The sequence below is a fragment of the Verruconis gallopava genome, assembly GCF_000836295.1.
Source record: "Verruconis gallopava strain CBS 43764 unplaced genomic scaffold supercont1.22, whole genome shotgun sequence".
NCBI lineage: Eukaryota > Fungi > Ascomycota > Dothideomycetes > Venturiales > Sympoventuriaceae > Verruconis > Verruconis gallopava.
The window spans coordinates 36,660-52,269 of NW_015622158.1; the positions used below are offsets into that span (position 1 = coordinate 36,660).

A 15,610-nucleotide genomic window follows, 5' to 3' on the forward strand; every position below is an offset into this window, starting at 1 on the left:
TGTCACGCAACCACCCTTTGCGCATGAGGATCGCTCAAAAAGACAGGCTATACTAGCTCAATTAGCTAGTATAGCTGGGTGGTATAATATATATACCCTTACACCTAGATACTAACCTAATTATAGGAAACTATAACGCTCTACTAATTACTATAGATCATAGCCTATAGAGATAGATAAGCTCCAGAAAGGCAATCAAGCCCTAAGAAAGCCTAAGAACTTTAAGAAAAATATAGGAAATTATTTTAGGTATGGCTAACCAGGACATTTCGCTCAAAACTGTTTAAAGCCTAAAAAACAGTTAACTAAAACTCTAGGGACTAGTATGTAAGCACAGAAGATCGCGATACTTAGGAAAGGCTCTTATAATACCTACTAATGGGGACTAAATTAAAATATAGGACTATAGGATGAAATAATAATTCAGGGAATCTTAGGATAATATCCTAATATTTAGATAAATATAGCTTATAAGTTCTATTGGGCACTACCAATTAGCCATTATAAGGTCCAGAATTACAGATTCTAGGAGCATAGTAAAAATATGGACCTAAGAGAACCATTATAGGAATATCTTTATAGACCACTAAAGGTTTCTTTTACGTAAGTATAACAAATACTCTAGATTAAAGATATTAAAAGTAATAATTATTATATATATTATAAGCATCTTCTAATCAATCTTTGCACAGCCTAGGGTTATCAATATCTAAGATATTATATACCAGTAATGCAATAGGGAATCATCAATAAAAACCATATATTAATTAATACTAGACCATCACCACAGGGAATCCAAAGCATGATTGGAAATCTTAATCCTAAAAAAAATAAAATAATAGAAAATATCTATAAATATATTATAAAATTTATCTATATTACTAATAATTCAATAAGAAGGGCTATTATATAGGTTTTGCCTAAGGACCTATATCATATTAGATTTCAGATAAATATAAACCTAGATTCTAAAGATCTATAGAAGATATACTAACTAAACCTGCAAGTAACAAAAGAAATGTCCAACCCGGATGGAAGTTCTGAGGACTGGGAGTTAGGTGAAGAAACGCTTGATAATAGTAAAAATAAGTACCCTTACCTCTCAAGAAATAAGGAGGTTAACTATTAAGAGGTATAATAGTTAATCCTTAAAGGGAACCTTAAAGCCTTAGTAAGTTAGGGGAGAGTAAATTAATGGTAAAAGTTAAGATTATAGGTAATTCTACTATGGCTATAATTAACTCAGGAGCTACAGCAGACTTCTTAAATAGTTAGTATATAAGGGAATAGAATCTACCTTTAAAAAAGAAAAAGGATCTATATCTACTTATTATTACTAATAGAACTCTAATTACTTTAAACTAAGGTATAATTAAGTATAAGATAACCATTAATATAATAATATTAGGTAAAAAGGTTAGAAGGATATTTAATATTACTAATATTAGGGATTTAGATATCATCCTTAGATTATTATGGCTCTAGGATAAAAGACCATATATTAACTGGTTAACCTTAACTATATCTCTAGTTAAGGATTGATGTCCTACCTAGGCCAGGAAATACTCTAGAAGGTAGATAAAAAAGCTTATATAGTAGAGTATATAAAATATAGAGGTGGTAACTATTTATCAGCTTTAAAGGGAGTAGAAGATAGCATTCTAAATTCCTTTAGAGTATAGAGAATTTATAGAACTTTTTAAGAAAGAGACTTTAGAAGAAGCCTTACTACTACATCAGCCGTTTAATCATAAAATAGTACTAAAAGAAGGATCCTAACTAAAAAGGTTTGGTATTTACCTACTTAGGGTAGACCAAAGAGAAGTATTAGAGAAATACTTAGATAAGAACCTAAGATAAGGGTTTATTAAAGAGTCTAAGTCTCCTATAAGATATCTAGTATTTTATATATCTAAACCTAATAGTAAATTATAACTTTATATAGATTACAGATATCTAAATAGTATTATAGTAAAGAATAGTATAATACTATTATTAATCTAGGAGTTATAAGACTAACTCTAAAAAGCTTAATAGTTTATAAAGTTTAATATACTGGAAGTATTCCATTAAATTTAGATTAAGTAGGGTAATAAGTATAAGATAGTGTTTAGTATTTATTAAGGGTACTATTAGTATAGGGTGATGTTATTTAGGCTTATAAATACCCTAGCTACTATATAAGTATATATAAACTATATATTATAGGAATACCTAGATAAGTATATTAAGGTCTATATAGACAATATATTAGTATACTCCTAGATGCTTAAGGAATACGTTAAACATATCTGAAAGGTCTTGAAAGCGCTAAAGAAATATAATCTATAGCTTAAACCATCTAAATATAAGTTCTATAAATAGAGAATCAAGTTTATTAGACTAATTATATCAGAAAAGGGATTGGAAGTAAATCCAGAAAAGGTTAAAAGAGTTAAGGAATAGCCTAAACTATAAACTATTAAATAAGTTTAAGTATTTTTAGGATTTATAAATTACTACTAATAATTTATTCCTAGATATTTAAGGATTATAGTACTACTTACTAAACTTACTAAGAAAAAGGAAAATACTAGTATCACTTCCTAAGAATTTTAGTAGACTAAGGACACTTAAAAGGCCTTTAATAAGCTTAAGAAATTAGTTATAACTATACCAGTATTATAATTATTTAATAAGGAAAAGCTAATAAAAGTTAAGACAGGTGCTTCTAAATATACTCTTGGAGCGGTCCTAAATTAATAGGATAAAGATAGGCTATAATAACTAGTAGCTTATCACTTAAGAAAGTTTATAGATATAGAAACTAGGTATTCCATATTAGATCAGGAATTATTAGTAATTATTAATATACTTAAACACTGGCAACACTACTTGGAAGGTAGAAAAGATATATTCTTAGTCTTATTAGATTACCAGAATCTCCAAAACTTTACCACCACTAAGGTGTTAAATAGATGATAGTTAAGATAGTTATATAAATTATTATTATTTAATTTCAAGATTAAACATCGGAGTAGGAAACTTAATACTAATACAGATATATTAAGTAGAAGAACTAATTATAATAAAGGAATAGAGGTTAAACATACTCTCTTATAGTAGGAAGGAGATTTAATAATATATTAAATAGTATCCTTAATTAAAATTAATATATCTAAGATTTAATAGATTTAGGCTAAATAATTAAAATAAGATTTTATTAAACAGTATATAAACTACAATAATAAACTATAGGTCTATATATATAAGGAGAAAATCATATTACCCCTAAATCTTAAGAAGGAATAGATACTTAAGTATTATGAACCACCTCTGTAAGGACATGTAAAAGCAGAAGAAGTTCTAGAAAGATTATAATAAAACTATTACTTTCCCAGGATATAATAAAAGATCTTTACTTAGGTTAGGGCTTACTATTTATATAAGAAAGCCAAATATAAATAATATAAATCTTATAGGATACTCTAACCAAATAGAGCACTAGAGAAGTCTTAGTAAGAGGTATTAATGGACTTTATTAGACCTTTACTACCTTCTAAAGATAAAAATAATATAGAATATAAAAATATTATAGTTACTGTTAATCAGTTAATAAAATATATAATATTTATCCTGGTTCCTTAGTAATTTATAGCTTCTTACTTAGTAAAAGTCTTCTTAAAAGAAGTAGGAAGATTTAATATACCTAAGAAGATTATCTCTAATTAAGATAAGATATTTATATCTTATTTCTGGAAGGAATTATATTAAGTATTATAAATAATATAGGGAATATCAATAGTATATCATCTATAGAGCAACAGCTAAATAGAATAAGTAAACTAAATACTAGAATAATACTTATAAATATATATTAATAATAAATAAAATAATTAGGTATAGCTTTTACTATAGGTAGCGCTAGTATATAATATAATTAAATAAAGTACTATAGGAATATCACTATACTATATAAACTTTAGAAAGGAACTAAGATTAACAGTTAATATATTAGTATATCTACCTATAAAAGTAATACTATTTATAGAAGAACTATAATTACTTTATACTTAACTATAATCTAATATTATATTTCTTAATTAAAAAATAATCTCTTAGGTAAATTAAAAAAGATTTAAGAGACCAGACCTTTAAAAGGGGGATAAAGTTTATCTTTAGTGATGAAATATTCATACTAAGTACTAAAGTAGTAAATTTAATTTCCTAAAGATTAGATTATTTAAAATTAAAAGAACTATAGGACTAGTAAATTATAAGTTATAATTACTAAAAAATATAAAGATATATCTTATATTTTATATTTCTCTATTGGAGAAAGTGGATCCGGAGACCCCATTTAATATAAAAATAAATCTTAAGGACCTAACTAACCTAGAGTATGAAGTAGAAAAAATCCTAAATTATAAAACTTAGGGATATTAGTATTTCTATTTTATTAAATAGAAAGATTATCTTTTAGAGGAAAACACTTAGGAACCTTACAAGAACCTGAACTATCTGCTTAAACTATAGTATTTTTATAAGAAATACCTAGACTATACTCTATTATTAGGATAGAAATTAAGTTTAAATTAAGATCTTTAAGAAATAGGTTATCTAGCCTTTGCTACTTTAAGCTGTAATTAAAAGATTTAGAATTCTAAGTACTTTAGATAGGAGGACTGATTAAGAGAATATTATTCTAAATAACTAAATCTTTTAATAACTCCTCTAATTTAATATTAGAGAAACTACTATCCTTTACTTATTATATCTTTTTTTCCTTTTCTAACTTATTTAGGAGATATACTGCTTTTACCTTTATATACTCTTTAGCTAGTTTTAGGATCTTTCAATTTTTCTTTAGATATATGGTAATTTTTTCTAGCTCTAGTAAATCAGTATCTATTTATAACTTTGCTTCTTCCCTAGTCTTATCTAAAAAAGCCTAGGATAAGTTAATATAGGTAATTCCTTTTAAAATATAGGAAGTATATTTTACTAATTTTATTCTAGATATAAAGATATAATAAATACTATATTTAAAGTAATTTTGATATACTATAATTACTATATTTCTATAGAGCTTAATTTTATTATATACTTACTTTACTTTATAGTAAAAGTATATTATTTATAAAACTCTATTAAAATCTTTTAAGGATAAAGTAGAATAAGATATCTTTAAATTTGGAGAAGGGGTGAAACACTCTTTAAATAAACTAATACTTAGGATAAGTTTATTAAAGAGAGGAATAATATTATAGTATATTTATTAGTATAATTAGAGTAATATAGGTTATTATTAAATAATACTAAGTAATAGTCTTAATTTTAGTATATAAGACTTTCTATACCAGTCTTAGTCTTAGTAGATAAGACTATATATATAAGTCTTATTAGGAGCAATTGAGACTTGGTCATGGGGGATAGAAAATAGGTCTATATAAGGAGGGCTAAGCTCAGGTCTATGCTCACTATAATTTAACTATCTAGTTTACCTAATAGTTAGTTTAAATATATTCTTATACTCTTAAAGCTTAGACTATTCTAAGTTATAAATATAACTATCTTATTGTAGTCCCTTCTCAATAAGCTCTTATTATACCTTATTCCCTTGCTCTAGGAAGCTAAACCCTTCCGAAGTGGCTTATATTAGTGTAGCTAGTCGGTATTGGGAAAGTATTCCTAACAATTAACTATTCCTTTACTTTAATAGTATTTACTATATCTATTATAGTTTATATGATAATTATTAGGAACTTATTTAACTTAATTAACTACCTAATTAATAGATAGGTTAAATATAATATAATTACTTTAAGTTTTTACTTTTATAAAGTATTAATAAGCTTAAGATCCAGTATCTTTACTTAAGTTATATTTATATATTGGTAGTTATTATTATTACTCTGGTAATATACTGCTTAATAATTATATAGGTTTTTTTAGGCTTATCCTATAGGTTATATATACTGCTGTACCTTCTTACTTTATATAGTATTATATTAGTCATTAACCAGGCTTATAACTATTAATGTCTGTATAGAAGATCATGAAAGTGATAAATGGTGTATAAGTAAGATTATAAACCTGCTTAGTTTATTATATACTATCTTGACTGATGGATTATATAGTTATTCTCCTATCCCCTACCCCTGACTCTCCTCTCTTATCTAGCCAGCGTTTGCTTATGTCACGTGATACTTGGTATGTGCTTAGACTGACAGCTCCTGCTTTACTTACTAAAGTCCTGAATTCAGTAAAAAATTTCTAAAAGGGGCAGCTCCCTTAATAGAGGTTATAAAACTTTAGTTTAATATTAATTTATTTATTTAAGTTCCTATATTATTAGTTAAGTTAGATAATTAGTAATTATAAGGTTAGGAAATTATAGCTAAAGTAGTTTAGTATAACTACTAGTTTCTCTAAAATATAAGATTATATATAAGTTAATTTAGTTAATTTACTAAAGTAATGGTTAGAGTTATTTAAAAATTTATTTATTAAAGTAGCCTTTTATTCTATTAATTAACTATATCTATCTATAAATTTAGTAATATCTAAAAAAGTCTCTTTAATAATTATATTTAAATAACTAAAGATTCCTTCTATAGAATAAGCCTAGAGTTATTTATAAATTTAGTAGATATATCTATTTATTATTAATTATTAGTATTAGGAGTAGTAAAAATAATTTTAAAGGGGGAGCTAGAAGCTAATTTAAGGGTAGTTATCTCTTTACTTAAAGTAAGTACTACTTAATTTTATTATATAAAAGCTTCTTATAGGGTATAAATTTATATAATTATTTATTCTTATATAGTATAAATAATTACTTCTAGTTCTATTATTATAGTTAGTAAAGATAGTAGATATAATATAGTATTATAGAATTATTAAAAATAATCTATTTAAATTATTATATAAAGTAAACTAATAAGACTATTAACTATCTATTTAGTAATATTATATTAAAGTATTATATAATAATTATGATATTATATAAAGAAGGGAAGGCCTAAAAGTAGTTCTTACTAAAAATATAAAGGGGGCCTTATTATACTTTTCTTAATTAGGATTTAGGCACGCACGTAGTGAAATCAAATTAGAAAGTCAGTTTAGTTTAGGAGTCCAGTTAGCTAATATTAGATAATATTAGGTTATATTAGGTTATATTAGCTAATATCAATACTGCTTTAATCAGATAGGCAACAGGATGGTGCCAATCACGTGTCATAGGGGTGACCCCATGACAATATTTTATTCCTTTGCTCTAGGAAGCTAATCCCTTCCGAAGTGGCTCATATTAGTGAAGCTAGTCGGTATCGGGAAAGTATTCCTAACAGATTATAACAGTATTATAGGGAAACCCCATGATAGTATCACGCTTACTTCATCCCCTTATAGTAATCATAGACCTGCTAAGCAGCTCAGAGTAAAGACACTGCCTCGATACATGGGCCCAGAAATCCAGATGTGTCGGAGAGCTAAAATACTTAACAAGTTTATGCTATCTTACTGCGCGAAACCTTCACAATATATATGGAACACGGTAGGACCCAGCCCTATATTTTTATGCGCCATTTGATATCCGCCATGCAATCATCAATACTTTCCTCAAGCTGACACGCCTAGAAGTCCAACTGTTTGACCATTGGATTGTTGCTGCGCTTCCCTCTCTACCTCATAATAGAAGTCAAAGTAGCTCGGGTCGAAGTGATGAAGGCGCACATAACCATCTTCACCTCCAGAAGCATATGCAGTACCTGTCGGACTCACCGCGACGTAGTTAAGAGGACCAAAGTGTCCTCTCACTCTACCAATTTCCTCCTCGAAAATCTTGTGATAGAACCTCGCCTCAAATTTTCCCTGTCGTGCTGACGTGGTTGTAACGTCCATGGCCGCTTGGCCACCACCCACGATGATGAAATCCTTGACTGGGGTGATAGCAGCACTGTTCAGTGGGGTATCTGCGACGTAGTTCTTCATGACGCTAAGGTCGTTTGTGCTCAGGAGTTTGGCGGTCTTGTCTTTCGATGCAGTAATGAAGTCTGATGTGTCAGTTCTTGGCCTCAAAACTAGGTCCGAAAACATACATGATCGATCTGGCGCCCACTGAAGGTCCGTAATTTGCATGTCAGGCTCGTGCGCCTGGGTCGAGTCGAGAAGGTCTCCGTTCTTTCACCCCTCAGCATAGAAATTATACGTGGATCAGCATCGGCAGCTCACCTTGGCATCCCATTGACAGACAGTGCCGTCCTCGTGGCCTGAGATTATATAGCGTGACTGATATGAGAAGCCGGCGACGGTAGCCTTCGCATCGTCGACAATGATTCTGAGCGCATATTCGTTCGAGGAGCTAGCTGGGTCCTCGGTGTTGATATCGTAGACGAATATTGTTGACAGGTGACCCGCTCTTTTCTCCATGACGCCCAGTAGCTGTTTGCCGTCTGGCGAGAATTCCTACGGCATTTTTAGGCTTCAGGGTTTACCACGTAGAATGAAGTCTAAGTACCACTCTCTTGATAGCTGAGCCAAACTCCCATGTCTTCAAGAGCTCTCCAGTTCTGACGTTCCAAAGCCGCATGGTATTATCTGCTGCACCGGAAGCAAGAATCTTGCACTCTGGGTCCACGTCCACGGTCCAAACAGCACCGACGTGGCCATTATACGTCCCGAGTCGCTCTCCATTTGCACTATACCAAGCACATATCACCTGATCCTTTGCTGTACTGAAAATCAAGTCGCCATCTGGTGAAAACCTGAGAGTGGCCGTTAGAAATGAGCCGAAGTTGCGCGCGCAAAGGATTTGGCACGTACTTTACTTGTGTCAAGGCCCGTGTCTGGAAGCAAACTCGTCAGAATACTTAATAACAGCGCAGAGGCAACTTACATGGCCCGCCATCAAAATTGGACGCATTTTGTTGTGGTGTTGTTGAGAGTGCGAGAACGCCGCGCCCCACGTTCGTTCAATGTGGATTTTCGAGTTTGCCTCTGCGGGCTGGTGAGTCTGACACGTGACGTGTCAATCGACCTTCACCATGGAATGTCAACTCGCAGAAAGTAAAGGCTGATCGGAACGTGAAAAAAATTTGAAGTAATATGATACATGCATGAAGGATGAAACTTCAATGCCTGTTCATAATGCTCCATGGTCGTCATTCTTTCTGTCTACTCAGAAAAGGAACGTAGTCAAATTTGAGTTGAAAGCCTGTGAGAACGACTGCAAGAGAAGTGGCAATTTTACCCGAGAGGGCATGGAGCCTTTTTTGGACGAAAGGTGATGTCCTTTCTGATCCTCCATTGACTCAAGACAATCCTACCGCTGAAAATAGCTACTCTCGGCCAAAAACTTTTTTTCTTTTATTCATTCCAATTTTCATTGCACAGCGAAGAAAACTTTCAGATTCGGCTCTGCAGGTTCGGACGCCGTTCCAAACACTGTGAAAAGCACGTCAGCAGAGCTATTGGTTGGCGAAATTGTCGAACCATTCTTGTTCCTGGTAAGGCATGAGGATCTGCGGCTTAAGATATTCCGCACATACTGCACTGTTGCGGGGAAAATCGCTGAGCTTCGCAAACACCTTTATTTACCGACAAGTCATCAATCAGGCTTGTTGGACATCTTTGGTGCTATTTGGCAGCCAAGAAAACGGCACAAGAAGGTTTTCTTCGAGCCCGTGTCCAATGGCTCCAGCTCGAATCATCGATGGTTCTGCCATCGCCAAAGCCATCCGACAGAAGCTCAACGCTCAGATCGAGGAAAAGCAAAGGACAAACCCCAGGTACAAGCCTTCATTGGTCATTATACAAGGTGCGCCTCCACTCGCATAAACAGCACGTTTGCATTGCCATTTTAACATTGCCTTAGTTGGAGATAGACCGGACTCGACAACGTACGTTCGCATGAAAGAAAAAGCTGCACAGGAAGCAAACATTTCCTGCAAGATCGAAAAGTTCTCACAGGAGGTCTCGGAAGCCGAGCTGCTTCAACGTATCACGGAGCTCAACAATGATCCTTCTGTGCATGGCATCTTGGTTCAGCTACCGCTCCCCAAGACTATCTCGGAGCATAGCATAACCTCAGCCGTCTCTGCATACAAAGACGTTGATGGATTCGGCATTACAAGCATCGGCGAGCTGGCCAAAAAGGGCGGAAAACCATTGTTCACGCCCTGTACCCCGAAAGGTGTCATGATTTTGTTGAAGGAGACGGGTGTGGATCTCAAGGGAAAACATGCGGTTGTCCTTGGACGAAGCGACATCGTCGGTAGCCCCGTTAGCTACCTGCTAAAAAACGCCGATGCGACAGTGACGGTATGTCATTCACGAACGCAAAATCTACCGGACATAGTCAGGACTGCCGACGTACTTGTTGCTGCCATTGGCCGGCCATCGTTCGTCAAAGGCACGTGGTTAAAAGATGGTGCTGTCGTTATTGATGTTGGCACAAATTATATCGAAGACTCTTCGAAGAAGTCGGGTCAAAGGCTCGTCGGTGATGTAGACTTCGAATCGGCATCCAAGGTGGCAGGCTACATAACACCTGTGCCGGGAGGGGTAGGCCCGATGACCGTAGCTATGCTTCTTCATAATGTCGTAGAGTCCACAGACGCATACTTCGAACGTCAGAAAGCACGGCGCATTACTCCTCTCCCTCTGAAGCTTGAAACACCAGTTCCATCTGACATCGCTATCTCCAGAAGGCAGCACCCAAAACATATCACAAAGATAGCAGAAGAAGTTGGAATTCTGCCACATGAACTTGAACAATATGGCGCAACAAAAGCAAAGGTTTCGCTTGATGTACTCAAACGGCTGGAGCACAGAAGGAATGGCCATTATGTGGTTGTCACGGGTATCACACCTACACCCTTGGGAGAAGGGAAGTCAACAACTACCATGGGTCTATCGCAGGCACTAGCAGGGCATCTAGGAAAAATTTGCTTCGCAAACGTTCGTCAACCTAGTCAAGGCCCTACATTCGGCATCAAGGGGGGTGCTGCTGGCGGTGGTTATTCTCAGGTTATCCCCATGGACGAATTCAATTTACATTTAACTGGAGATATTCACGCGATCACCGCAGCAAACAACTTGCTCGCAGCAGCAATCGATACCCGGATGTTCCATGAAAACACTCAAAAGGATGCCGCGCTTTATCGTAGACTGGTACCAATAAAGGGTGGCAAGCGTGAATTTGCACCTGTCATGTTCAAACGATTGAAAAAGCTGGGCATCGAAAAGACTGATCCTGATAAGCTTACTGAGGATGAGATCGGTAGATTTGCACGACTAGATATCGATCCGGATACCATCACTTGGCGGAGGGTTCTTGATGTCAATGATCGATTTTTGCGAGGCATTACAATTGGACAAGCACCCACTGAAAAAGGGATGACAAGAGAGACTGGTTTTGACATTTCCGTCGCTAGTGAGATAATGGCTGTGCTGGCTCTTTCAACATCGCTAGGCGACATGCGTGACCGTCTTGGGCGCATGGTTGTGGCATCATCGAAAGCTGGTGATCCCGTCACCGCTGATGATATCGGTATCGGTGGCGCGTTGACAGCGCTAATGAGAGACGCCATCAAACCAAATCTTATGCAATCTCTTGAGGGCACTCCAGTTTTCGTCCACGCAGGTCCATTCGCCAATATCTCGATCGGGAACTCTTCTGTTCTTGCCGATCGAATTGCACTAAAGCTTGCCGGAACCGAGAGCGATGAGAATCACGAGGAAAAGGCTGGGTTCGTAGTCACTGAAGCTGGCTTTGATTTCACAATGGGGGGTGAGCGCTTTTTCAATATCAAATGTCGCGCCTCTGGTCTTATACCTGATGTCATTGTGGTGGTTGCCACTGTTCGTGCGCTAAAGGTGCACGGAGGAGGGCCAGACATCTCGCCTGGCGCCCAGCTCCATGAAATTTATCGCACGGAAAATATTGACATCCTTCGCAAGGGTTGTGTGAATCTCAAGAAGCACATTGAAAACGCAAAGAGCTTCGGAGTTCCTGTTGTTGTAGCGATTAATCGCTTCCACACTGACACGGATGCTGAGATTCAGGTCATCAAGGAAGAGGCATTGGCAGCTGGAGCTGAAGATGCTATTCCAGCAGAACACTTCGCACAGGGTGGCGTTGGAGCTGTTCAGCTTGGCAAAGGCGTCATCAAAGCTGCAAAACTACCGAAGCAAGACTTCAAGCTCCTTTATGAGACTGAAGGAAACACAGTGTTTGACCGTATCGACGCCATCGCAAGAAAGTTCTACGGTGCGGAAAAGGTAGAATTTTCCGAGTTAGCGCAGAAGAAGGTCGATACCTACGTCAAGCAAGGCTACGGCAACCTACCAGTCTGCATCGCCAAGACGCAGTACTCGCTCAGTCACGATCCCGCGCTGAAAGGTGCCCCAACAGGCTTCACCATACCTGTAAGGGACGTTCGTATGGCGGCTGGAGCAGGTTATCTGTGAGTGGAGAGACTAATTTTGTATAAAATTCATTGCACTAATTAAAGGATCAGCTATGCTCTGGCCGCTGATATTCAGACTATTCCGGGGCTTCCCACCGCACCTGGCTATCTTAATGTAGATATCGACCCCGAGTCTGGTGAAATTGACGGATTGTTCTAGGGTGAGACACAGTCGCTGCTAGACACCCAAACTGAGCATGGATGCAGCGTTTGACTGTGAGTGTGTGTGAGAGGATTCCGGAGTTTAGAGAAAGCGCTATAAAAAAGGGCATGCAGCTCAAAGAGTCACTTAACGTGGAATGATAGACGGAACCATTAGGTAGCAATGATGAAGGAATGCCTACTTCAACTAAGGCATCGAAGAAATATCCACATTCTATATTGAGCTCGGCTAGTTAGGTCTCCTTTTCATAATCACCTGCGTCGGCAGTTTGAGTCTCTTTCGGCGATCACGTAATTTTATTTCCTGGAAAGAGCAAAATTGGCCCTTATTATCTAAAGTTTCAAGCTGATCTGGAGTCAGATTACGTTGTAAATGGCCATTGGTAACTTACGAAGCAACTCTTGTGGTAGTGCTACCTTTAAATTTCTAGTCTGTAATCACTGAATTTCGTGTCCCCTTCGCGCTTTAAACTCCCCAATGTGTACTCTCCACATCTTCAATGTACTGACCACAGGTTCAACAGAATGAATTCTACAGCGACGAAGAACGACGAATAGCGACCTGGCTCAATCATTCAATGCCTTTTCGAGGATGATAAGCTCACGTAGGAGCAAGATCTCGGGGCTGTCAGGTCGAACTGCGGCTATTACGGTGCAATGTAATTTAACCGTAACCGTGATTTTTCACGATGGTAATGGATCTTGTTTAGTGGAGGGGATTTCCAGTACTCTCAAGCTGGGCGATGTAAGAAATGATACTGAGGACTTCTGCATAGAATTTAAACGTCAGTACTCATCGAAGCCAGTTGAAGCATCAAGAGTGTCCTGCAAAGGACGGAAGAAGTCCAAATTTCCAATTTCGTTATCAATGCGCGGACAAATGCTCTTTAGCACGGCGTGAGTTTGAACGGGACGAAGGTTGCAAAGCTTAGCTTGCTGCTGGTGCAATGACTGCATGTCTGGAGAGTTAGGAAACGTGAACTTCACGAGATTTCATCCCCTGTTGAAGCATTTGAAGGATTGCTCAATGTCAGATTGAAATCTGCTGGTCTTAGAAAAAAAAAACGAGAGATATTGGTGGAACATTGGACCGAAGTGGATATTATTGGGGAAGACGCTATTGAAGCAAAGGCCGCTAGGATAGCAGAGGATATATGCCAGTGAACCACGTAACTTCGTTCTATCGTAATGACCAATCTGACCTGATAGCCAGTTCGCGAAATTCTGCGTTAAGGGTTGTCAATGCTGCATTCAAAGCAAATCGAAACTTTTGTCGTCGTTTTGAACCAAACTTAGTATCCATCGCCTTCGTTCCATTCTCTTCCTGCAATCTTAGCCCTCACTTTTGGATCTCTACCTCTCTCTAAAGCCTGGTCTCTCCTTAGACCGAGTTGAATCCATCTCTGCTGTATGCTCAATTTCAATTCATCAATCCTCCCATCCGGCGCCCTCTCGACCCTCTCCGCATCTTCCTTTCTGTTTTGGTCGACAAAATTTCTATATTTTATTTCGTTCTCAATCCAGCTATGCATTTCCCACTCATCCTTCCTAATCTCGAATCGTGTCTTAAACCAAGACTGAAAGTCATCTTCGTCCTCGAAGCATGCGCCATAGCCGTCACAATAACAGGTGTGTATACCTGGACAATGTGTGTGCTGACCTGTGAAAAGATACTGCCACAGATATTCAAAAATGCGACCGGACATGCTATCGCGAATTTTTGTTTCTAGTACCCACTTGCGTATTCTCTCATACTCTGCTAACGATATTCTTCTTATGCTGTCCTTAGATGCAGCGAACTGGCTGCAGCACGGTTGACCAAGAACCTGCGGTACAGGTCTCCCTGGGAAAATCTCCCGCCAGGCCTGAGCGACATACTTTTCTTCCCTCTTCTCCATATCTTCGTGCTGTGCGTCCGGACGTAACCAGTTCGGACAACCTGGGTACCATTGACAGCGTAAGTTCATATAGCCTTCTCGTATAACGCGCGCATCATTTAAATGGCGTAGCATCAAGAACATGTCTCCGTCAAGCAAATCGTTATTGTGCCACGCCCACCGATGCGAATGTATGAAGATGTTGATGTCCGCAAGATTTTCATAATGGTCAATGATGTAGCTTAAATACACCATGACCTCATTGCCCTTGTTTTTAGGTGGGTGTAGCAGTGCATGCTCGTCGTCAACTGCGTACACAGCCTTGGAAACGTTCCATAGCTTTTCATCCAGCCACGATAAGTCCTCATGTTTTGTCTTAGGAACTATAATCCTACGCGAATAGGTTTTTCCCACAATTGGCGTCCCAGCCTCGAAGTCGTGTTGGCTTCCACTAGCTTGCTGTGGTAATGTAACCCCTTGCTCGTCTAGCGACTTTAGTTCCTGATAAAGAATACTGTCCTGATGTGGCTTTATGACGAGTTTCTCGCTCCAGAGGCTTGTAAGGATTGAAAACTTGAGCACAAGTGCGAAGATGGAAAGCGAAAGGAGCGTAAGGAGTAGGAATCGAGTGATCCGCGGTGGAAACGACGGCATGATCTAGTATGTGGGCTACCAGCGCCAATGTTTCATCAAAAGCATATCATTAACGTACATCTCGGTGTGGAAGGGTGGGAAAAGTGGATTAAGAAGGGGTGGATTGACAAGTGTAAGCTTCTTGTTGTGCTGAAGAGCTCGAGTAACGAGCCGCACCATGCACGCGCCAGCATTGGCAACACTTGACCATTACTCACCACAACTGGTACAGAATTTTTGATTTTCAGGATTGATTGTAGTTTAGCGACCAATTCTTAAAATTTTCGAATTTTCATATTCTTACAGATGAGACTTCAAGATACAGACTCCTCTTGAACATAAAAGGGAATGAATTATGTGTTCAAATTGTCGTTCTATGGCCATTTACAATCGTAGTTTTGCATAGGTTTGAACAATCAGAATTTTGGCAATGATAAACTCTCCAATGTTTGCTCTGGGCTTAGTCTAGACATACTTCGTGTGTCA

General features: G+C 36.9%; 3 protein-coding genes across 3 annotated transcripts; 1 reads left to right on the top strand and 2 right to left on the bottom strand.

The window, feature by feature from the left end:
- Nucleotides 1-7,097: 7,097 nt before the first annotated feature.
- Nucleotides 7,098-9,153, bottom strand: PV09_06332 (eukaryotic translation initiation factor 3 subunit I). Its single transcript, XM_016359955.1, has 6 exons — nucleotides 8,879-9,153; nucleotides 8,806-8,828; nucleotides 8,501-8,747; nucleotides 8,215-8,448; nucleotides 8,082-8,163; nucleotides 7,098-8,036 (listed from the first exon to the last, which is right to left on the bottom strand). Exons 1-6 carry the CDS (start codon nucleotides 8,903-8,905, stop codon nucleotides 7,603-7,605), a joined length of 1,047 nt encoding a protein of 348 aa, XP_016212037.1. The 5' UTR covers nucleotides 8,906-9,153; the 3' UTR covers nucleotides 7,098-7,602.
- Nucleotides 9,154-9,292: 139 nt separating this feature from the next.
- On the top strand, nucleotides 9,293-13,014 carry PV09_06333 (uncharacterized protein). The gene is made up of 3 exons (XM_016359956.1): nucleotides 9,293-9,799; nucleotides 9,857-12,449; nucleotides 12,504-13,014. Exons 1-3 carry the CDS (start codon nucleotides 9,496-9,498, stop codon nucleotides 12,610-12,612), a joined length of 3,006 nt encoding a protein of 1,001 aa, XP_016212038.1. The 5' UTR covers nucleotides 9,293-9,495; the 3' UTR covers nucleotides 12,613-13,014.
- Nucleotides 13,015-13,699: 685 nt separating this feature from the next.
- PV09_06334 (uncharacterized protein) lies at nucleotides 13,700-15,277 on the bottom strand. The gene has a single exon (XM_016359957.1). It carries the CDS (start codon nucleotides 15,143-15,145, stop codon nucleotides 13,907-13,909), a length of 1,239 nt encoding a protein of 412 aa, XP_016212039.1. The 5' UTR covers nucleotides 15,146-15,277; the 3' UTR covers nucleotides 13,700-13,906.
- Nucleotides 15,278-15,610: the final 333 nt, after the last annotated feature.